The 25,262-nt window shown below is 39.1% G+C and overlaps 1 protein-coding gene across 1 annotated transcript in view; it reads left to right on the forward strand.

Moving 5' to 3' along the window:
• The window catches only part of prkar2aa (protein kinase, cAMP-dependent, regulatory, type II, alpha A), a 45,518-nt gene that overhangs the window by 3,729 nt on the left and 16,527 nt on the right, over positions 1-25,262 (forward strand). Inside the window, exon 2 of the mRNA XM_072449377.1 lies at positions 5,641-5,910. Coding sequence (XP_072305478.1) covers positions 5,670-5,910 — 241 coding nt within the window. The 5' untranslated portion in view covers positions 5,641-5,669. The remainder of the gene's footprint in view (positions 1-5,640; positions 5,911-25,262) is intronic.

Genomic DNA, 25,262 nt, shown 5'->3' on the forward strand with positions numbered 1-25,262 from the left:
ACTATATATAAAAATAATATATAAATACAGAGCAATATACTAACTAATATGGCCTGGAGAAGAGTGGGGGACACAGAGGATAAAGGAGTCCATTTCTCCTGCAGAAGATGTAGCTCCAATGGTTCCAGATTTAAATCAAATGAACTATTTTCATATAGTAATTTATACATTTGTAATTTTACACATTCTTTTGAATGAGCTGGAACCCTCTGCAGGAGAGGAAGCAGGTGGAACAGGAGGAGGGTCAGTCCCAGAGCGCTGCCAGGACCTCCCTCTCAAAGCTGGAGGACTCTGGCTCCAGGACCTCTTCCTCGTGGTTCTACAAAAAAAACAAACATTGCAATTTAGATGACACAGGCTAAAAAACAAATTTGTAATCCAACCAAATGCTTTTACACCTGTGGGTGCAGCAGAAGGGCCAGCATCCCCTGAAGGAGCAGAAGAAGCAGCAGGGGCAGGAGCAACAGGAGCAGCAGGGGCAGGAGCAACAGGAGCAGCAGGGGCAGGAGCAACAGGAGCAGCAGGAGCAGGAGCAACAGGGAGGGCTGAAGGCAAATCCAGATCTTAAAGAATATTGTACAACAGTTATATTTGAGCCCAGTACATTTACTGCAATATTATTCAAACTTTTACTATTATAATACAGTATATTAAATGAGGCAAATTTATGTTGCCAATATCATTTTCCAGTTACATCAGCTCTTTGATAACTTCACACACTCACTAGAAGCACAATGAGCTGTGCACTATAGATTCTAGAGCACAGCTGATTGTGTAAACATTTCTTTGAGGCTGTGGGACAATTAAATAGGCCTGACATTAGATAGTAGTCACTCATTTCGCTGTTCGAGTCAGTAATTTAAGTTTTGTATCTACGTAATGTGATCTCAAATGCTTCAAAGTATTTTTAAAGTCTCATTTCAGGTGGATGAGATCTCTTGTTAGCATTAGCTCGTAGCTCATTAGCTCGTAGCTTAGCTCACTGCTAGTTGAGCAGAACAACAACAACAACAACAACTAACTCTTCTGACAGCCCTGCTGCTGCTTCTTCTGGCCCCTTCATGTGTCCCTACTCTTCTGCAGATGTCCTCTGAATAAACACATGAACTCGTCAAACACAAACCAGCGCAAATTATTTTGACCGCATCAACTATCAACACGTAGATTGTAATCGTCTCAAAGTTGTAATAACTTACCCGGGTCCAGTCTCTTCTGATCCTCCTCCAGGCTCGCTCCTTCTTGTATTCCACCAAAGTTGAACAAATCTGAACTTTTCTGCGACGAACAATTTTAACGCTTTGAAGCTTATGCCTGTCAAAGCGTCTAGAGCGGAAAACACCAAAACGCACCCTCTGCGCCGCGCTCCACGGCGAAAAAGCAGGAATCGCGCCGCGGGAAACGCAGGAGGTGTTCGACACACGTTTACATAGACTTTGTAAACTGGACACTTTGGCCGCCGCGCTCTGAAAGAGTCTTGTAGTTTTTAGCTGTTTTGCGCTGGGCGCGTTGAGCTGCTACGCACTGCGCATGCGGGTCAGTTTGGATCGGCCGAAAACCGGCAATTACGACATGGACCGGCCGGTCACAGATTCTGGCCGATTCAGCATAAAACCGGCTTTTTAAATCGGCGGCCGATTGATCGGTGCATCTCTAGTGAAAACACGTGGCAGCACCCATGGACAGCTGAGACCGGGGCAATCTGTGCATCAGTGTTGAACGGGCCTGACGCAAATGGGTCGGACTCTGAGAGGATCTTGTTGTATCTTAGTACTCGATCAAATGACACTCAGGACTGATGCTTCGTTGATTTTTTTTTTTAATTTTTTAATTTTTATTTTTTTTAGTCACTAATATAGCAATTTAGGAAATTATTACATTTAGGCCTATAAACTAAAAGGGGAAACATGTTTTTAAACTTTACAAATCTAGTTTAAAAACAAACTAGTTAGCCACTGCACTCACATCGGCTGCCTGCTGCTAAAATTGCAATGCTAGCAATGTGTTGTGGCCTTGTGCACCCATGATCCTGTCGTTATCTATCTCTGCACAGTTTTGAGTTCATATCCCTGTGCTGTCAGACCCAAGAGCAGCAGAGGGGACAGTGTGTTCTTGCCCCTGATACCGTGCCCTCCCAGTACAATGTCACTCTCTGCATTACTACAATCTCAATAACTACCACCGCTGAGGGCTGCAGAGCTGTCAGAAGCTTCAGAACTGTCCGAAATACCCTTCCCGCCCTGTGCGTTCCTCTTGGTTAATCAGTATGCTGAGACCACAGGAAAACTGGAAAGGTACAGGCATGCAGGTCGACTTACCGGCTCTACAGTCTTGTTTACAAAGAGATAGATGGATATGGGAACAATGGAACACATTCAAATCATAGCACAAGACAAATATTGTATAGTGTCTTAGGAAAGCAGGTAGAAGTCTAGGTCGGCAAACTAGTGATAAAGTTCAGTCATCATCTGACAGTCAAGTTGGAATTTAGCTATGTCAATATTATTAATCAATAATCATTCATGATTATTTGGGTCACAATATAATTGCAAGAGCTAAAAAATAATAATAATCAATTCATGATTAGCTTAGAAGCAAAATTAAGTGGTTTTAATTCAACCTATAGTTTATATTTAGATGTACTTTTTTTAAAGTACTTTTTTATCTGGCTTTTTAAACTTTTTGTCATTCAGACAGTTCAATTCCTGAAAGCTGGAGAAATAATATGTTAGACAAGATTTTACTTTTTATAATTGTGAATAATCATTAAATCATGATGTTTTTCATCACAATAATCATGTCACTAAAATTGGACATAGTGTCATCCCTGAATTTTCCATAATAAAACTAGTGTCAAAACTGATACTTTTTTTAAACTATAAATTGAAATAATTGGTCAAAATGATCATTTTAGCTTCTAGCAAGATGTAAAAATGTCACTTTCATAAAATAGTGTTTTAAATGTCATTGTGCTATTGAAATCTGTTTTGAGCCTTTTCCAAGTTCGAGTTTTACATTTTTGTGTTGTGACAAAAGTGGATATCTCACTAAACTAAATTTAACAATGTGTGAAAAAGAAAGTACCTGGACAATGTTTTGTACGACTGAACTACATAAAGTAATATAACAATTGTCTTGGTACAGTCTTTTAAAACGGGTCTTAAAGTAAGCCTGGAGGGAATATAAACACAGCGCTGACATTTAGTTTAAAGAAAACACAAGCCTCGAGAGCTGTTGTTGTAAGGATGGCGGCAGTCCTTTTAACATCCGTCCGTTGCCTCACATGATTTGTTTCAGAGTGTTTTTTCCTTTGACCTTTATGTAAAAATGAGAACTGACTTGTGACCTTTCGGGACCTTACTTCATCGAGACTACATAACCACACTAACATTACACGGACACTCTCACAAGAGCTTTTAACATTCACAGCCGTACATCACAATTATTCTCTGCACTTTGTTTATTATGTTAATGTTTATTCAGACAGTGAATTTGAAGGAGTTTATGATGTTGCAAAATGTTTTTTTCTCATGGCCTACTTGGTCATTGTTGACTTGATCTTAATTCATATTCACTTATACCATAATGAAAACCTATTGACTGCCAAATGATAAAATCGGCCTCTTAAGGCGGTTCATGCTTGACTGATTTGCCAGTTCTCTCTGTCCTTCTCTCAGAGCATGCCAGAGACTTGATGACTAGTGTCTGGGGGCGCATTATAATGTTTTCATACTCTTCACCATTCAGTATAAACATTACCCTAAGATAATGCCATATTTTGTACTGGGGCACCACCTGTGGCATACTGTGTTGGTGCCAATCAACCTTTCTGATTCCGGCCAATCACTCGCATACACACCGCATTTATGCTAGACAAGGTGAGTGAAGTGCCTTGCCCAAAGACAGTATTTGATATCTATTCCATCCTCAAGGTCTTTGTTTCTGCCCTCTGGACTTCTTTCAGATTCCACATGGTTGGTTGTGATAGATGATTGTTTATTTAGATCCACAGGCTGTGTGTTTTACTCGGGCCCCAGGAGCCGCTGTGGCGTCTGGGTCTGCCCTATTTAGAATGAATTGTGTTGATGAATGTGTAGACTTGAGCTTTTGTGCTGGATAAGCTATAAGTGGCTATTCATAGTATATGTTACTATTTTGAAAGCGTTGTGAGAGCTACTGTGTGCAGAGCTGGTTTTTATTTATGACCTATGCATTTTTATGAAAGGTGGTGGGAAAACATTTTTTTTTTATATGGTTTCTTTTTATTCCATTATTAATCCAGTAGGTACTTATACTTGTGATTCTATAAAGTCAATATAATGTAAAGTATAATAATACATCGAAATATAACTTTTTTTTTTTCTGGCTGTTTTTGACATTGTGACATCCTTAATATAAACTGTATTTGAGGAACGACTGATCTGGAAGTGTTGGATATAATCATCCCTGTTTACAGTCACAAAAATAAATCCAAAATATCCAGTGAGACACAGTTCTATGGTGAAGGCATCTAAAAAATAATTGCATTTTGATTAATCATACAAACATTTTTTTTCTAGTACACACAAGCCTCACTTGTTCATTAAATGTAATTCATCAATGCAGTCCTGTGTTCTCAGCGTAGTCCGTACATATAGTGCCTAAAGTTTCAGTGTTTATAATAGTGCTGCACTAAAAGCTTATCATGTGCTGTGACGTCTTTCAATAGTCTCACCCACGTCAATAAAAACTCGTAAAAAGCATTCAGTAGATGTTGCTGACTGCTGTGAGTGACATAAGTCAGTTTGAACAAAGACAAAATAAATAATTAAGTTAAGATGTAATTAGAATGAAACAATTATAGATGAAAGGCCTTCACTGAAGTGCACAGTAAACAGAACTTTAGCCTAGATTTAAACACTGCCAGAGTAGGGGCTTGTCTCACAACCTCAGGGAGACTGTTCCAGATTTTAGCGCCATAAAAATAGAATGCCGATTCCCCATGTTTTGTCCTGTCTCTGGGCACTAGCAGGAGGCCAGCTACTGAGGTCCTCAGTGACTGAGATATGTTGTTGTTGTTATTGTTTTATGGCGGTTGGCATCTGAGTGTTGCATTACCGCCAGACTTACAGTAGTCTAATCTACTGGAAATTCATTGATGAGTCTCTCAAAGTCTGATTTAGACACTATTCAAAAATTTCATTTAATTTTTTTCAAATAATAAAAAGCTGCTGATGTTTAAGAGTTGGCCTCTAAAGTTCAAATCTGAATACATTTCTACTTAGGTTTTAGTTTCTGGAGGTGACTGCGAATGCTTTCTCTTTGTTTCTGCAGGTCGAAAGCTTTTCAGCTTAAGAAAGTTGTTTTGCATCCACACACTGATCTGTTGGATGAAGTGACTTCACTGGTCCATATTCACTTGCTGTCAGTGAAACATAAATCTGACTGTCGTCTGCATAATGTGATACAACACATTTTCGCTGCATAGTTGGATAGAAGGGGTCCCAGAATTGACCCTTGGGGCACCACACAGGTCAAGACTATGCGGTCTGAGACACAGTTACCAATCTCAAAAAAATAGATGGGACCTGCACCAGTTTATCACACACAGATAAAATAAAGTGTCATTACGCCCAAATCTAACTCCTTTCTCTTTCTCCTCAGACAGTGAGCTTGCCGTGGACGCGGGAGCCATGAGTATTGAGATCCCGGTGGGGTTGACGGAGCTGCTGCAGGGCTACACGGTGGAGGTGCTGCGGCAGAGGCCCACAGACCTGGTGGAGTTCGCCGTCCAGTACTTCACCCGCCTCAGAGACACCCGCAGTCAGGACGGAGGAGGCACGGGGGCAAAGAAGGGCGTGGTGTTCGATGGAGAGCCCATGCAGACAGAGTCCAACGGGGAGGACGACGACGACGACGACTCGGACTTTGAACGTGAGTACATGAAAATACTATGCTACTGCTGTCTTAGAAGTTTGACAAAATAATATTGAATATACCATATTTTCTGGAGTATAAGACGCACCAGCCAAAAAATGCATAATAGAGAAGAATAAAAATATATATGTCGCACTGGAGTATGAAATAAGGTTGCAAGTGTGAAAATAACAAATAATATCACATAAGTTGCTCTAGAGTATAAGTGTAAGTATACAAGTATAAATATAAGTATAAGTTTGGCCCCCGGCCAAAACTATGAAAAAAGGTGTGACCTATAGTCCGGAAAATACGGTATTTATCGGTTAAGCCTTGATTGTCCAGTGTCAAAACTGAATTTTATTTAAGAAAAGTGGTCAATACTTTAGTTGTACCAACCAAAAAACTTCTGTACTAGGCGTTTTAAAAGAAGCCGTCTTAATGCTGAATCCTGATACCTGTACTATAGATTTCTGGAATTGGAATCGAAGATTAATAAAGTTATTGGCAAAATCCATTGTTGAAAGAGTGCAACATTTCCATAGAGATTCTTTAACCAAAACCATTTGCAAAGTACACAAAACGTACAAAACATTATAAAATAAAAAGCACTGGGGTGTCAGTCCTTGGCCGTATCACTCGCGTGGCCTGTCTCTTATTGCACTCAGCTGTCGACATGACCATGGCGTCCCGGGGCGAGCTCACAATCACACAGAGCTATCCTCAGTCGAAATCATGTGTTTGGGCCCTCAGCGCTACACTCTTTGAACCCATTCACTTTTTGGAAGGATCTCTAGAAAACCAAGCCTTATCTGCTACAATGAAGATTTAAAATGATTCTATCTTCAGGCTAAGATGGTTTTGAAAATTTGTCTTGTTAATTCACAAGTATAAGAAATGCTACTCTTTGTTTTGGTTCACCTTTTTTTTGGACACGTAGTGGTGAACTCTGGAGCCTTTTGTAGTCTGTCTGTTGTTCTTTATCTTTTACAAATTTAGATTAAAATGATTCTGTGTTGAGGATAAAAGGATCTTTTTTATTGTATCACAGATGAGACGAGTGCTGTTTTGAGTGACTTTCTTCTGCTGCTAAAAGTTTGCATAAAACTTAACTTATTTATTTGTTACAGTCTTGTGAGACATTGATTTTTGTTTTTTAGCCACACACACACGTTTATACAACCCGAAGCTCTGCCTGTCTGGATATGCCATACTTGGAAAAAGCCAAGAACCTTTTGAATCCAGTCCGAGTTTGTTTGACCATCCACATATCCATTTGTTGTCCAGCCAACTTTGTTATGGACAAACCTGTCAACATGTCATACCCTTGGTTATGGAGCTAGCTCTGGGCCGTTTCCCATAATGCTCTGCACGAAGGAAGCGAGCACACAGACGGCAGATTACCCCACCGATCACGGGCTGTTAATATAATACATCCATGGTCATACCTCATTTTAAAAAGCCCAGAGCGGTTAAAGCTCAGTTCCTGGGATTAATTTACAAACCATACATTGACTTTTGCAATGCTAAATATGGCGTTGGCATAGTTCAAAAGTTCACAGATTACAAGGGCACATCAGTAGATTCGCACTCTGGCATAATTTATGTTTGGGGACAGTTATTTAAGTGTTATTGCATAATAATGAGCTTTTTTGGTTATTTGCTGTTGCGGAGTTGCTGTATATAAACTTAACACAGCATTAACGTGCATATAAGTTAAATGAAAGGAGGAATAATGTGGTCATTAATGCTAAATAACACAATTGAAAATGAAGTAAACATTGGCCAATAAACCATAATCCGAATCTCCATGGGGATCTGGTATAGAACACATACAGGAGGTTGTTTTACCAAACCTTTATATGTTTGTCTTTTATTGGCTGAAATCCCACCTGGTTTGTGTGCTCCATGCAAGGCCACTCTGACAGAAGATGGATGGTTTTACGCCATTGATTACATAACATTCAATAACAGTCAAATTCCAATGGTTTGAGTTTTCCCCGTCAGCTTCACAACCTTCTCAAACCTTTTAGTGCATCATGGCAAAGGCATGTTAGTGTCACCTAAAATCTCCTTAAAGATTTCTGTAACTAAAACCAGATTTGAACCAAGACTGATCCATGCCTGAACAAGGATACTAATATACAGCAATAAAAGTGACCTCAATTTGAAATAAAATGACCAGACTTGAACTGTTCGAGTCTCGCACTGTTTACTTTGAGTTATATTTACTTAGTTTGTCCCAAAAGCTGGTCCCTAACTGGCCGAGAGAACAGCTGGTTGCTCCGGCCTGGTTCTGTACTCTGAATAAGCAGCTTATCAAAGAGCAAAGAGTTGTTTTCAATACAAACTGTTCTACCTCGATCGCAGTCCTGCTCTCAAAGGCCAAATACCTCCAGGATTCTGATGACATGGAAAATACAATAAATCCACAGAGTTTAGAGAAGTTAGCTGTGTTACTGTGGATATGAAGATGAATGTGCAATTTACACAGGCTGGACGTGTGTGTAATGTCATAAAAATGATAAATTTGAAATGAAATGGGACTCTAATAGTTGTATTTTCCATGACAGAATATGGTCAGTTATTTCTCCTGCCAAGATTCGGTTTTAACTTCCCCCCCTCGGGCCACAATATTGCCCTCAGTGCCCGGTTATTGATCCGATGAGTACAATCCACCTGTGGATTTGATGTTGAAACGGAGTAGTTCAAATTTCTCATGAAAAAAGTATAATACAAGTTTTCATGGACACATTTGTTTTCATATCATCTTTGTTGCTTTTGTTCTCATGTCTTGCTTCTCAGTAAACTTGTTGAGGACTGGATTCCAATCTCATCGTGTATTTAGTCTCATGTGGCATGTGTAAAGGTCTGCAGTGTTAAGTTGCTGTCACATTCAGCGAGTTCGTTTGACATTTTCTCAACAGGATGTAAGGGCTGTTCACAACAAGCATCACATTTGAATTTCTCTTCTCCTCTTGTGCTAGCGTGTGTGAATTTGTTCCTAATTTGATACATTTACCCTGATGGTTTAGTCGCTCCGCAGTACATTTACCCTGATGGTTTAGTCGCTCCGCAGTATAATAGCAACAGACTATAAAACTAAAATAATGATGATAATACATTGTAATCATAGGTTACATTGGCCTCTGGGGACCGGAAGTAGATGGCCCGCGGCCCGGTTGTTGGAGAGAGTCCCCAGTTCACCTATGCTAGTCTATGGTGCCATATTTTTAAAACCTATTAACATATTAACATATTAACAAAAATGACTGACTGTTTTCATTGGACTTGCTAATTCAGTCTAAACCAGTAATGGTAAACATTGTAATAGCTACAATTTTTATACAAAATATAATGCTATATTCTGTTTATAAAAGATAATGAACTACTGCAAGATCGGTGAAGGTGTTTGGACTAAAAATCAAGAGTAGCGTAGTAGTAGTTGTAGTAGTTTTTACAAAGGGTTTTTTTTTCTCCAAAAAGCTCACCCAAGTATTTTAACACAAGGATTTACCAGGTTGAACGTCTTGCTGAATTTGGTTCCGATTTCACAACGCTCTTCATGTCTTTGTTTTGACCTTTTTTGACCGTCCGTCATCAGCTATAACTGAGTTTCCCAGTCTGTTCAAATGCCAGATAAGAACCAGTGCATTCCTACGTTTCTCAGCAGCCAAACACACTGAACAAGTTAGGCCGTTTCCTCCTGCTATCTCGCAGGTTTATTGTACCAGAAACTGTAGATGAAGATGCCATTCAATACAATTGTAGTGGAACATTTTTTGCTGTAAGTTGGAAGGCCAAATTAGATTTTGGGTTTACTGGATTGAGCTTTGTCTGAAATGTGATATTGGGGTTAACAAGGCCTAATTACCAACCTCAGACGGACAATTCCTCTTTAGAAAATGAAAGTGGCTGTAGTAGACGTCCGATGGGGGCAGAACCTGTAAACATCTAATCTTGGCTAACAAGGTCATAACCAAGATCCAAAGACGAACTGGGATTGACAAATGGGCTCACACAGACCACAGCCCCGCAAAAATAAAAAAATGTCTGCTGATATATATTTTTATGCCGATACAGGAACCAATATATTGCCAATCCCTGATTAAAGATATGTTTGCAGACTTTAATTCTTGTTCAAGAAATTGCATTTTACTCCATACAGTATAGTCTAAAAACAGCTATTTATGGAAAAAAAAATTACATTTTAAAAGGCATTTTGTTGGATGACAACCATAAGAAGGACGTTGCGTGTGTAACTTATGGTAACGACTGTCTGTGACTTTCCGTCCGTTGTTTTCGTCATGGTTCAGTGAGACAGGTGAGCAGGGTTGGAACACATTCTGGTTGAGGCCGTTTCAAATCTTATTGCAGATCCTGTTGACACCCTTTTAATCCATACTTCTATGACATTCTGACTGCCTTTCTAGTCCTCCTCTCCAAGTCGTTCTGAGCTGACTGTCTCAGTCCTAATATCCCACTCCAATCTCATTAGTCTCTAGAGGGTTTATCTGTGGCCCGGTCAGTCCTCCTGTCTCCAACTCCTCCAACAAACCTCCTCCTCGTCCAAATCCTCCCAGACCTTGAGCCAAACCTGCCATGAACCAAACCGCTGCCCCACTGCCAAAGATGGTTTAGATCCAACTAGGCTCCTGGCAGCTCCCACAGAAAACTTGGCAGCACTTCACCTTGGTGTCTGCTATGGTGACTGAGCACTTTGCACACGTGCTCTGGCAGTTACGTAATCTGCTTTACCTGGACTACATGCTCATTACATTTACAGTTGTACAATAGAAAAGACTTGGGAGACAGGACGGCAGCTACAGAGTCATTGAAGCAACTCTAATTATTGCAATTTAAGTGAGAGGAAGAGTGAGGACAATATATCAAGTTAGTAGAATATAGAAGATGGAGGTATGTGCATTCACTGTGGCAACTTTTGAAAAGGGAACAATTTGAAAGAAAAGCAAAATGTCCTATTATGCATTATGCTTGTTTTGATTTAAAATCCTTTTTAATTTACACTGTTTTGGGGTTTATTTTGCACTTTCAAAAAAAATGTTCCCATCAAACCTTTAAAGCTGGGATTGCTGATTTTCAAATCCCAAAAGGAGGAATATTGTATTTATGTCAAACTGGTTCCTTGCTCTCAACAAACCTTTTGGCACATTGTGACTATTCACAGGCCTTACTTTTTACAAGATAAGTTCAGTGTCTGGAACATTTTATACAACGTAATGACAGGCAGGAGGGAGCTCGTTACGATAGTATTTTTCACGTCATGTATTCCTTACTTTCAAGACCAGATTGGTTAATATCTTCACATTTTTTTCTACTGCATTGAAATTTTCACATTTGGGATCCTAAGGACACAAATGTCCACTTACAAAAACCTCTTTTAAACCATCATAGAATAATATTTTTTCATACTTTTTTCAGCTTTATCAAAAATCAATACAAGTTTAACCCTTTAAATGCCAGTTTGAACATGTTTTGATTTAGCACAGTACAGTGAGATGCCTTTCTATTGGCCGTTCAAATGGTCTGGACAGGGCCGAGGTGTGAAACGTCTGGTTCTGCTTGAGGCCTCACTCTGCTCTTTGTCTCTCGAGCTGTCGGCGCTAACAGCCAATTTGGCTCAGAATCAAACAGTCCAGCTCTGAAAGCTCTCACCACAGTCTGTTGCTGAGAGCTTCAGCTACAACAATAGGTTATGTCACTGAACAATGACAGGTTTAAGGGAAAAAACATCCATTGTTGCAGCAAATGGAGAAAAGGTAATGGGCACACACTGTGGCACGCGGCTATTGTCAGTGTGCGTAGTTAACATCAATTAGGAAAAAGCGAACAAAGCGGGTGTATTGGGATGTTGGCTACAGTTTGCTGTTTACAAACGGACCACGAACATTTTAGTTCAGTGAGTCCCAGAGGGGGAGGTTGCAAAATATTGGGCTTGGGGTCAAGAGATTATTTCAAGAGATGGTTTGAATATCATGACACTGCAGGCCAAAACATGTGCGTTAAAGTGTGAGGTTGTTTACAAAAGTGAATGATCGTGCCATCATAGGAACATTTTGTGCTCCGAGCATGGACTGTTTTGGATCACACAGAACTACGAGTGAGATGGCGAGCGGACTATCAGGACTTTAAGACGGGCACGCGATGGACAGCACTCTGTTAAAACTTTTGAGGGGTCACACTTTTCTTCAGTGAGGTGACATGGATGTGACGTTCTAACACGAGCTTAAAGTTGGATTTGTTGTGGGGTTTTCACACAGTAACAGCACTTGTGCTCCGACACACAGCTGTGCCTGTGCGCTCGCTGCTTGGGCACAAATGTCCCAGATCCGATGGAAGAATGAAAAAAAATGCACATGCCGTTTCAATTTCCGCTCTTAATTTATTAAGAGTGACAATGTCATCACCAAATGGCATGTGGACTGTTAAAAAAAACTACAATTGGATTAAGTAAATATCAGTTTATGTAAAATATCTGGTTTTGTGTTGCCTGGGCTTGAGTTTTGGCCTTCTAAAAAGCTGCGTCTACATTTTAATGATTTTATGTGCCTATTCACGTTGCCTGCTAAATAGGGCTCCAAAAAATAGTCAACAATGAAAAAAGATTTCCTCTATGGAAAATCGCAACTGTTATCTGGATTATGCAGTCGATCCCAGGGGCAGTGGGCGTCGACCCCAAAGCACTGTCCGTTTTTATGAAGTTTATTGTCTGGCGTTACAAGTGAGTGTGACTAACCGTGTTGAAGACCAATGTGTTACACACAGAGGTAGCTCAGTGCGAGTGAACCACGAGCTACAGTCAGTAGTTTATCCAAAGGAAAGTGGACTTTCTCAAAGTCTCAAGTCCCTCTCCTCGTTACCATGGAGCTCGTCTCATCATAAGAACTGATTTTATTAAAAGAGCAACATATTTTATTCTAAAATAATCAACTGTATTAAATGGTCTATAAGCAAGTTAATAAACACATCTCCCTTGTTTTATATTGCCCATTTATATATATAATTACATTATTTTGCCTATATTGTGTTTCTGTAGCCTGTTCTATGTTTTATCAATAGTTATGAAACCCTGTTGAATTGAGTTAAAATATGACCAAATTATAATATAAATATATAGGTATATCGTATATCGTTGGGCTTTGCTGAGGGCACCCTTGCTTTAAAACATATGAAGAGACCTTTTTTATATGAAAAATAAAAAATAATAAACTTTCTGTTCTGTAAATATTCTCAATCTAGCTTTCTGTCACCATATTCCCATATTTTGTGATAATGTAGTTCAAAAATCTTGAACAACAAAAAAACAGACATTTACACCTATTGATTAACATTGTTATATTATGTCATCTCTTTTAGCTTAGTTCCATGTAATGCTTTAACATTGGCTTGTTGTTGTACAGTTGAGGCCCCAGACCTTGTCCTTGACAAGGGCTCGAGGCCAATGGCGACGCTGTTCGTAGTGAAAGTGTGGTGTGAAAGGCCAGAGATAAGAGTTGGGTTAGAGGGAGTTCACGGCCTGTTTCTCTTTAGAGGATTTGTACAGCCTTGATATCGTTTCATGCTCTGTGTTACGTTGGAGACTCTTGTGACTAGAGGGCAGAGCGAAGAGAAAGTATGTTAAAAAAAAATGTACCTCCTTGAGCTTTTCTAATAACGTGACATGTAATTGTGAATACATAAAACTGTATGTAATCAACAAAACAATTCTTGGCTTTTTTGTCTTCAAACAACTATCCCAAATAAACACACATCAAAAACGTATAATGAAAGATATTGAGCTTTTCACTGAGGCTTTCTATAAGTTGTCAGCATTTTATTTGTACGCTTCTTACTTTCAGTTGATTTTATTTTTTCCTGTGGGTCATCAAATATATTTGAAAGTGTCTATATTATTAGAGTTGTAGTCGAATAAAGAAGTTGGTCGACTTAGGACATTCCATGTGCTCCAATTAGTCAACTAACAATGACTAAGACTGTATGTTTGGGAATGTTTTCTGTAAACATGGTACCGTTGAAAAGTAACACAAAAACGATGCTGGTGTGGTGAAAACTGCACTTGTGTTGTACTCAAACAAAACAAACACGGTGGCTTCGAGTGAGGCTGCAGTACATACGACTGTACTGTGCCATTGTTGTTGCTGTCAGCGTTTGGCGCATGCGACGTGGGGCACTGATGCCTCAAACGCCTGCTTCATGTAGATAATACCTGTTTCAGACAAAATATCTTTCCGGATTTGCCCGAGTTTAGCAGTGTGTGGACGGAGCCTAAAGCGCTCAACATTCTTGTGCTAAAACTATGCAGAGAACGTACTAGTAAACACCATCTTCATAAGTTATGCCTCCTAGCCTTCTCCGCTGTACACACAAATCCTTATTATCTTAACAAAAATGAGTCAAACAATACAAAATATGGTCAAGCAATGAATCAACTAAACAACTAAAGGACTAACTATTATGTTTAGTTTCTGAAGCTCTAAATTGAGCTAATTTTACAGCTGATATGTTAATTTATGAGTTATAGCCTTTAGGAGGGAGTCCGCAGCTGAAAACATTAAATATCAGCAAAATACCACCAACCACTGAGTTTACTTCAAATTTTCTGGGTGGAAATTCCCCGAAACCCCTTTTCAATGTCAGGATATAATCAGGCTGTTCTATGCCAGAGAAATGTGAGTTTTTGTGATACTTGGATTGTGAATTAAAGAAATTTTCTAAAATATAAAAACTGTCATGTGGCAACTGAATGACTCAACAGATATGTGTTGTACTATGTCACTGTGTTTATGGTTGCATACTGAGGGGCATGGACGTCTCAAAATGGCACCCAAAGCAAGGAATATATTTATCTATACTGTATATAGTGATGCTGTAGATTGTATTTCCATAAAGACCCTGTGAAAATGGTACGTTGCTTGTCAGTTGTGGCTCTAAATGTTCTTGTAGCGTTCCATCTGAGTGCGCCCTGATAAATAAATGTGTTCTTCTACCCCGAGGCCTGTTTTGAAAGCATCACCAGCTGCATCTTAATGCCTCACTCACTCACTGTGTGTGGACCATCGTTTAGCCTGGGAACAACACCCACAGCTCTGAGGGACGTAAATGTGTTATAAGAGATTTGTAAACTATCATCAAAAAGCTGACAGTTTTCTTCCTTTTAATTTGACAGAATACAATGTGGAAAGTAAGTGTTTGAACACCCTGCGATTTTGCAAGTCCTCCCACTTAAAAATTATTACATGTCTGAAATTTACAGAGACCGAGACAGAATCTAAAAAAATAATAATCCGGAAATCATTGTCATTGACACATTCACATTGACTTTTGAATAAGGAACACCTGACTGATTAGTGTTAATATTTGGTACAGATATACAGGTATAGACGGGGATTTTGGCCACTCCTCCACAAAGATCTTCTCTAGCTCTGTCAGGTTTCAGGGCTGTCGCCGAGCAACACAGAGTTTCAGCTCCCGCCAAAGGTTTTCTATTGGATTTAGGTCTGGAGACTGGCTAGGCCACTCTAGAACCTTGATGACTACTCCTTGGTTATCCTGGCAGTGTGCTTTGGGTCATTGTCATGTTTGGAAGACCCAGCCACGATCTATCTTCAGTGATCTGACTGAGGGAAGGAGGTTGTTGTCCAAAACCTCCCAATACATTTTTTGACTCTTTCATCCTCTCCTTAATACCGTGTCGTCTTGTGCAGAAAAGCACACCCAAAGCATGACGTTTCCACCCCCATGCTTCACAGACGGGATGGTGTTCTTGGGATGGTACTCCTCCTTCTTCTTCCTCCAAACACAACGACTGGAATTTATACCAAAATGTTCTATTTTTGGTCTTATCTGACCACATGACTTTCTCCCATGACCCCTCTGGCTCATCCAGATGGTCATTGGCAAACTTAAAACAGGCCGGAACATGTGCTGACTTAAGCAGGGTAACCTTCTGTGCGATGCATGATTTTAAAACTTGACTGCGTAGTGTATTACCGATCAATCTTCAGGTCATTGACCAGCTCCTCCTGTAATTCTAGGACTTTTTAAAGGCAGACTAACAGGTCTTTGAGAGTCAGAACTCTTGCTGATTGGCAGATGTTAAATACTTTTTTGCAGCAATAACCAACAAATAAATCTTTTAAAAATCCTACAATGTGATTTCAGACCCCTCGAAACGAGATGTTTAGATTGGTGTGAATGGTTTAAAGAAAAGCTCTGAGAGTGATCAGGCACAAGAGGCTGAGGATAATATTATACATATTACACAGACTGGAGAGGCACACAGAGGCTTTTATATATTTATATATATATATATATATATATATATAAACAGGAAATTAACTGAATAAGAATAAAATGAGCCGTCATGCTTTTCCATAGAATAATCACATTACAGCCTACAGCCATAGTGCTATATAAATTAAAGCCCTATCAAGCATTTTCCTTGTTTCCTCAAATGTTGGGTATTATAAGATAAGATATTCCTTTATTGTCCCACATGTGTTCTTAGTCTGGTTCTACACGTTTTGAAATGGATGAATCCTTAATTTAGGAAGAACTTATAAAAGGGAATTGGATTACAGCATTATTTCTTTGAATATTTTCAACAAAGTGAATATTTTAAACACTTTAAAAAATGTATAAACAACACAACCAATATTAGGCCAAAATGTTCTTTTATTGGCCCAAGCTTTTCCCCTCATATCGGTATTGCATCGGCCTAAATGTCCATCGTGCACCCACAACCCATAGTCCTGACCAGCAGCAACAGCATTGAAGAAGGGGTCAAATTCTGAAGACCGTGTTGTGTACCTTAACCGTAAGTTACTAGTTGAATGGCTACAGCGTCAAGTCACTCTGCTTCACATGACATCATCAGCTCAGTGCTAACTGAGGTCACAGGTCAAAGTTCAGGGGGATTTTTCAAACATGACTCTCACCGCTGCTGACTTGACGAGGAACTATGTTATTCCTATTCCCTATCCCTATTCTTGTCTATAAAATCTAAAATACCCACTGACTTATACAAGCTTTAAACTAGGTTATGATTTTCCCTCAACAGTATCTTATCTAGAGCTTATTTTGAGTAGTTAGTTCATGAGAGTAATCCTGCACTGGCCCCAACAGCATACTTGAGTATTAAATGTGTCACAGTGAAACGGTACCATAAAGGGATGGCCCAGTGGCAACAAATCTGTTTCCAACAGGAACTTTTTGTATGTAATGAAATGTACAACATTTCAAAGAACCAATATAATAATAATAAGTCTTTAAGAATGTTCTTAAAACCCACCCAACTTGATTTTATGTCCTGACTACTAAATTTCCACAGAGCTTTTATGTACCCGGCCCATTGTCCATAAATTAGTGCAGTTGTGTTTGACTGGTCTTAACGGAGCTGGTCATGACGTCCTGCTCTGTCTGTTTATCCTAATGCAGGTTAAGTAGTGGGCTCGGCTTAGGTCTGCAGTGGTGTGCACAGTGCTGTAAGAGTTAAAGTGGCCTCAATAGTGGAGACTCCATGAAGGGTTAATATCAGCTGCTTTCCTTTTATGGAGCTAATTCTTGTGCCGGCAGCAGCAGCAGGAAAAGACACTCAGGAGAGAAGTTAACTGCAGCCGATGGGAAAGAGGCCGCGAGTGGAACAAAGGACAGACCAAGTTAGAAATCAAACAGGAAAACACCAACCAGGACAAATTTAGACCATGGCACCTCAGCCTGTGCAATACAACTTTAGATTTGGTTTGTTGTTTTTTTACACTGAAAATATATATATATGTCTGGTGTGTATGCTGGCCATGCAAGAACTGGGATGTTTTCAGCTTCCAGGAACTGTGTAGAGATCCTCGTAACATGAGGCCATGAGAACATGTTAACCATGTTTGGGATGCAATAAAACAAAACCCAACCTTTCAGAGTGGCCGTTTATTGTGGCCAGTCTAAGGCACACCTGTGCAATATTCATGCCGCCTCATCAGCATCTTCACATGCCATACCTGTGAGGTGGCATGGATTATTATTGATATTAATTTTTTAGTAAGAAAATTGTGAACATTATTTGAACATTTTTATATATGAGCTTTGTTCCAACATGCTCAAGTGTTCCCGTTTTCACCTATCCCCTATCCCCACCCACATCCCTGTGCTTTGAAAAGTTAAGACTGTTACATGTGATACATGAAGGGTTATGAAATGTTGCTTAGCCATAAAATAAATAAAAAAAACATGCTATTGAAAATCTGCAGCTTGTTGCAATGAAATGTCATTATGAAGAGGCGGAGCTTATCAGTTCTGCAGTTTTGAACAAGAAGTTGGTGGACTGATTTCTATTACTAAGCCGTTTTAGACTAATATTGCAATTTAAGATGTAAACATTTTTAAATGTTGATCTTATGTTTATAGTTCATAACTAAAAAGTGTAATACATCTCCATTAAGATGTTATTTTCCTCTGCATTTGACCCACCTTCAATGCTACTAAAAGAAGAACCTGACTTTGAGTTGGGATTTAGGAGAATTAGTTTGTCAAATTTAAAGCAAAAAAAATAAATGAAAAAATATTACCTGTAGGGCTGTTCTCAAAATATTGATACGTCAGTATATCGTGACTAACTACTTGGCAACAGGCACATCAATAAAATACTATGGCAATTACTTTCAACAATGTTTATTCATAATTAATTGCAAGTGACTCACTACTGACTATATAAGGTCAAGCTCTTCATAACTTGTTTTCTGATATCAAGGGTATTCATTGTGAACATAAAATTCCTTTGTTATTCAGCTCAATGAAAACATGAAGTAAACTTTTAAGAATATTTGGATGGATATGCGTCTCGTGGGCTGTATTGGGATATGTATTGTACTGTGAGGTATTTGCGTAAGCTAGTCAACGTAAGGTCTGGGAATCAAATTCAGTAGTCTTTGACCCTTCTTTTTATGTCTAAAATCTACTGGTTTGATATATAATCGGATCAATCAAACAAACTTTCCACGTCTGATACATTCTCTTGGCATGTCTGAAACGTTTTAGTGAACGTTGCTCCCTCGCCTGTACTGTTGTCCAGAGAAAATGTTCCAACTTTGCTGTTCTGGTGTAGACAGCTCTGACCTGTAATTGACCAGTGCTGATGGTAATAATCAGACTGTTATGTGCACTCACTACACCTGTTTATTATCAGGCCTGTCTGATAGAGACTCCTGCAGGTCACAGCGGGAGGCGGGACACATTTGCTGACACGCTTGAAAAAGACGAGACTGAACCAGTTGACAACAAATTGAACTCTTCTGTAATATATGTGTGTGTGTGTGTAGCTTTTAGACCAGCTCTTCTACACGAGAATGCTAGTTATAAAGTGTATTTTTAATTGTTTCAGTTGTCTTGTCTTTGCATTGACCTTTTAGAGTTTCCTGTAGGAGTGATACGTAAACATCTGTCACCTTTGTAGCCGCTGAACGAACCAGTTTGACTCAAGCGTTTGTTTTCAAGCAGCTTTTGTTAATATTGTAAAGGTTATTTTACCTGTGACCTCATGGTGACACTCACTATGTAGGTAGAGTTACTAACTGTTTTCAACTTCACTAAACTATTGAAATACTAGGGGTGCAAGTCATAATCTGGTTTGGTTTTGGTATTGGGGGGGGGCGTGTCTGTTGGCTTCATTTTTGGTACATGAAAAGCAGAAAAATATAAAAAAGATATTATGTTGGCTAAAATGTGCTTTTATTCAAACAAATAGGGTCCATCAAGTTTGAATAAATATCCTCTAATTACACTACGTGACAGTGTTGCTATAAAAGGAATTGCTATAATGCCCCACCCTGTAGTAAGTTACTAAAACATAACACAAATGTCTTTCTGTCTTTAACTTCTAAGTTTTATGATTCATTTGAGACCTGTTTATCCATATTTTAGCTCACTCTTTGATGCAAATAAATCCACAGTGGATCCTTAGATTGAATGTGCAGGTCAGTACGTTGCCAGTGCTGTTAAGTGGAGTGCAGCTGATGAAGCTGAATACTAGGACAAGAAACAAGTGTTAAATGTTATTAAAAATGACTGCATATTGTCCATTGCTTATAGTGTCCCTGTGTAACGTGCTGACCCTTTGCGCCGCTGCCATGCTCAAAAATGACCTCATAAATTATATTGTTTTTCAAAATGTTATTGAAACGGCAGACACACAAAATCTAATACTGAACGTTTATATTCTCTTCAAGGAACAAATGTTTTGCCAGAAGCTGCAGATTTGCTCTTTATGTTCTGAATCCTTAATAAAGTGTGCCAGCTCTGAGCGCTCGGCCCTCCGCTCCACATTCCCGGAGTTTATTCACTCAGAAATTCCTGCTGATTCATGAGAACAGGGATTTATTACAGAAATCACTTTGCTCTGTTCAGGGCTGAGGATGGAGACGCGCTGTGATTACGTTTCAAACTTTAGACACTTTTGCTCTTGCTAATGAGGATTAAAACAAATGCAACCTCAATGCTCTTCATGACGGAAATAATGAGGTAATTTATAAAATGATATTGTTGGTGAAATCGGCTGGAAACAGACCAAGAAATGGATGGACACATTGTTTTTATTAACAGATTAAAGATGTATTTTCCTTTCTGTATTGTTTATTCTTCTGTAACGTCTCCTGAAAAGAGCTAATTAAATAAACTGTATTATTCTTCATTATAATCAAGCCTGTGAGGTCCAGCAAACCGTAACCTGTGCGGGATCTTGATTGCAGCGTAATTCCGTGTTTGCTGTTTTGTTTAATGCAGGGTGGTACCGTGCCACACTCCGATCATAATGTATTTTCTTTAGCGCTTTGTTGCAGTGTGTCGAATGTAAATTGATTTGCATTAGCAAATCGGGACGTGTGATTTTATCTGGTGCGAACCGACGTTGTCCATCTGCGGGATCATGGCAATCGGTGACACTCTGCCCCCTAAACCTCACCAGTAGCTTTGCATTAAAAAAGAATTGACCAATGTGAACATAAACAGTAGCGATTCTCTGGAGTTTTCATATCTGTTCACATTGTGTGGAGTTATTTTTGAGTTTCTCCAAATTCCCCTCAGATTTGAAGTTAAGAAATGGAAAACTACAGGATAAGAGACATGGAATAGCTGCAATTATGTTAAACCTTCCCATAAAATGCTCTTATTGGTCTTAGATGATAATTTTCCCATACCCATCAGTTTTCCCATGTATAAAAGCGGTAGTCCGGGTTATAGTTTGAATACCTCTATACGGCTTGTGTCATATTCCCGCTCTTCAGTTTATTGACGACGTGCAGGATATTGTAGAAGGCAGTGAGTTTTGACCCTGCAGCTCTGATCTGACGCATTGGCTGAAGCTCACACTGAAAATCAATAAAACACCAGCAGCAAACTGCAACCTCTCTCTTCACACCAGTTTGTTCTGTCCATTTATCAGCTTTTAACATTCTAAATAACAGCCACCACAATACCGAAATAAAGGGAATGTGTGATATAGGACTGCATAAGTATGTACTGCAATAGTTATTAAACTGTTGACATTTGCTTTATAGAACACATATTGGGAAAATTGACTTTTTGGAGCTTTTATCCATGTTTTAATCCGAGCAAAAAAATACCAGGAGTGGTAATTGGCTTAATTCATGCAAATTTGAAGAATCCTGTTAAAAAGTCCTCTCATCCCAGAATGTGCCTTAACTTATGTTGATCTGTGTAGCTGCATTTGCATGTCGGAGGAAAGCTAGCATTTGTTTATCTCACCTATGTAATTCCCTCTCTGTAGCTGGAGCCAAAACTAAATTCCTGGACATAATGTAATATAATTTTTTGTAAAAAAAATCTCAATACAAATAATTCATAATATTTGTCCTTTTTAATTGGTGTCTGATGCAAGTATATCCACAGACATGTACAGCTGAAACATCTCTAAATGTGCATCTCAAACTGTCCGGAATTATGACTGAACCAAAGTTTGATCAAGTCAAATATATAAAACATATATTTAGAATTTCAGAATAATCCCAGAAAAAAACTGTCAAAAACAAAGTGGTGAAATAAAGTGGAAATAAACTTAAAATTTATCAGACTCCATCTTATACATTTGTAAACTAAAGAACCCTGGTTACCACAAATAAATATTCCCAGATTCCCTTCTATTGCTGCTCTTCTGTGTCTGACTTCCAGTTCTTTCTGTGGCTCTCCATCTGTGAGTGGGCGTCGCAGCAGAGACCAGGGAAAAGGCATGACATTCTACTGTATACTGTGCCAGAGAATCATAGGTTTAATGGGGTTTTTCTGATTTATATGGCTTGTAAATAAAGTAGTCTGCGTAATATTTCTTGTAACTCGAGCAGCAATAGTAGCAGTATAAATCTGACTGCAATCCTGTTTGGGTATTGTAATTCTCCACATTGAAACATACGGTAAGTGGATTTCTGAACAAAATAATGGAAGAAGCTCCTTTTGTGTTGTACATTACAGTAAATTATACTTGAAGACTTTTCAACGGGCCGGGCAAATGCCAGCCAAATGAATAAGATTGATATTGATCGGTTGCTCAGAAGAGAAATGAGTTCCCATCACTGAAGGTTCCACTGAGAGACAGAGGGGGCGATAAAGAGAACTCATGGGATGGACTGAAATAGTACCGCTATTACCGCACAAGATTATAATGTGCAAACTGTTCCTGGTCCTTGTGCTCATAGAATAAATGATTTTATATTCACTTAGGAAAATTGTTATATATTTTTTTTTTTGTCATGCCAGACCAGTAATGGGAAAGAAAATACTGCAAATTGTTGTTTTTTAATGATATGCCCTAGTCCATTTTTACTTGTTTTTCTTCCATGCTGTGTTATTACGGTCCGTTTAGCTCCGATTCGATTGGTTTATGGCCTCAGCGCTTCTGTGTACTTTAATGTTATTTACAGGTTTGGTCTGAGCTCCAAGTAGAGACGAGTCCCCTTTTACAGAGGCCTAATATGGAGCCTGAACTGCAGCCACTTGAATGTAAAGCAGCTCTGTCACTGTTCACACTAAAGAGGGAAGTACGCTCGAGCACGTCAGGGGCTTCAGAGCGTGTTTAGTCCTGATGGTCCAGTACCGGTGCACCTCGGTACCGGTGGACTTGGTGTAATCATGTACATGTTGTCCGGTTTGTTCTGGTTCAGTTCCAGTTATTCGTCGATAGAAGTGTGAGATTTATGGAAAAATGTATAATATCGCAATTGTTGTTTCAGAGATGTTTAGAATATGTAATATATTATTTATCATAAAAACAATCTAAATTTTAAAAGGCCGTTCTTTTTGCAGCCTTTTGAAATTTAGATCGTTTTCATTAGACAATGTGCATATTATTAAGAAAAGCTAATAACTAAACCTAATTTAGTTCAGTTTCCATCCAGTGCGTATCTGGGTGTTGGTTGCCCTGGTTACAGGAGCCGCCTGTCTTCTGTGTCATGACACCACTAATCCTGCAGAGGGCGCATGATGCACAATCTGCTTGGTTTGGTCAGGCTAGATAGTTCTTTAGCTGTTAGCTGCATACTTGTAGATGGTTAAAACTGTAATAGTTTCACACCAAACAAAAGGCTATTGTTATGCTGAAAAGCACAAACACTTTTAATACTGGACAAAATAAACTAAGGAAGATTAGACGGCGCGTACGTGTTTCTGGGCAAGTTGTAGTTGGCATGTTTTTAGCCTGAGCTGCAGGCCCTGTGCGTTGCAGCCATGTTTGTTTAGCTCTGCTTTTCTGGAGGATTCTCTGTAAACAACCTGAACATGATGGGATTATTTGGATCATGTTGTCATTGTTCATCACCCGTGTCTGGTAAATATAAGGTGATAGAAACGCAATGATGAGCCGAAAAAATATTGATTTAATTTTTCCCCCAAAATGGCCCACTCCTACACTTGGGTCACTTCTGGTTTACAATGTTGTGTTAATAATCCTGGTATGGACTGGGATTAAGATTGATTTTGGTTAATATTCTTGAGTCCAGCCCCGCCCTTTTGATAAACTTTCTCGGCTGTGTAGTGTGCGTGCTTATCGATGCCGTCATCTTTTTTATTTTGTTTTTATTTTTGTACATCAAAATATTCAAATTCATCTATTACCTACCTGTCACATCTCGGCTTTCTCTCGCTTGACCTCTCTCACCTGTTCTGCCTGGTCCCCATGGCAACAGTATCACCTGGGCTCCGTGGCGACGGTGCAAGACCCCTGCCATGGCGAACAGGTGACAGACTGGAGTACGTGGCAAGTGTTTGGATTTTCACACATAGATTTAAATGGATTCTGACACGAGGGCTCGAACTCACACTCTGAACCAAAGAGATGACGCCTAAATGAAAAAAAAGATGCCGAATTGATAATTTTGTGAGTTCAGTGAGAGTCAAGGATCAGATATTAAACGAGGAGTTGGTCCTTCAGGAGCATGATACAGTGGAAATGAATGGTGAGTTTGTTCAATTCTATATTGTGGCATTTTCAGATTATTTAGACTTTTTTCATCTGCATTTTGGTCTGGTTGAATTCTGATATACTCTGTGAATCTTTATGATCTGGTTTAGTCTTTATTTAGTCTTTATTTAGTTTACTTGCACTGTCCTGCTTTACTTCCTGCTAAACAAGTACATTTTTAGTCTAAGAAAGTATTAGTATATTGCCTTTTAAATATTGCCTCTTCAAGATGCTACTGCTTTGCATAGAGTGTTATAGTATAGCAATAGACCTGATCGCCATGGAGACGAGCAGGTAGCACCACCAGACCATGTCAGATCTGTGGAGAGTCAACTCCACTCACCTTGAAAAACATTTACCTCTACTGTATGTTTGATCAATAAAAACACCTGCAATGAAGGAAAAGCTAGACCCGATTAATGCCATACTGCGGGTTATTCCTGGGAAGCGCGCAGGGCCCCGGACACACACCAGAAAGGTTACGCAGTGCACCTTTTGCTAGCCTTGTACGCTCGTCAGATTTTTGTCTAAATTGCGCAGATTTGTGTTTGTTCTTGTTCCATATTCTGTAAAAACTGTAGTAATGCATTCATTAACCATAGTAAAGCATACGTGTAAATATGGGAACTTTCATGCTATTTAACTACTTATATTTGTTTGTTCTTTTCCTGCAACACTTTAATAACTACATCATAATTTGACTTAATAAAAAAGGAAGATGTAATTAATAATTAATAGTTTTATGCTTTGTTCATGCTTTATCAAGGCTAGTTATTATAAAGTGGTACCAATTTTTCTAACTTTTTTGAACATTTTAAGCTGCAGTTTAACACAAATTCATCCATTCATTGACTTACTCCTGGCCTGTTATTTACACCATGTGATTGACAGAACA

Source organism: Eucyclogobius newberryi, unplaced genomic scaffold (genome assembly GCF_026437365.1).
Source record: "Eucyclogobius newberryi isolate DKJ021-1_F unplaced genomic scaffold, fEucNew1.0.hap1 SCAF_17, whole genome shotgun sequence".
NCBI lineage: Eukaryota > Metazoa > Chordata > Actinopteri > Gobiiformes > Gobiidae > Eucyclogobius > Eucyclogobius newberryi.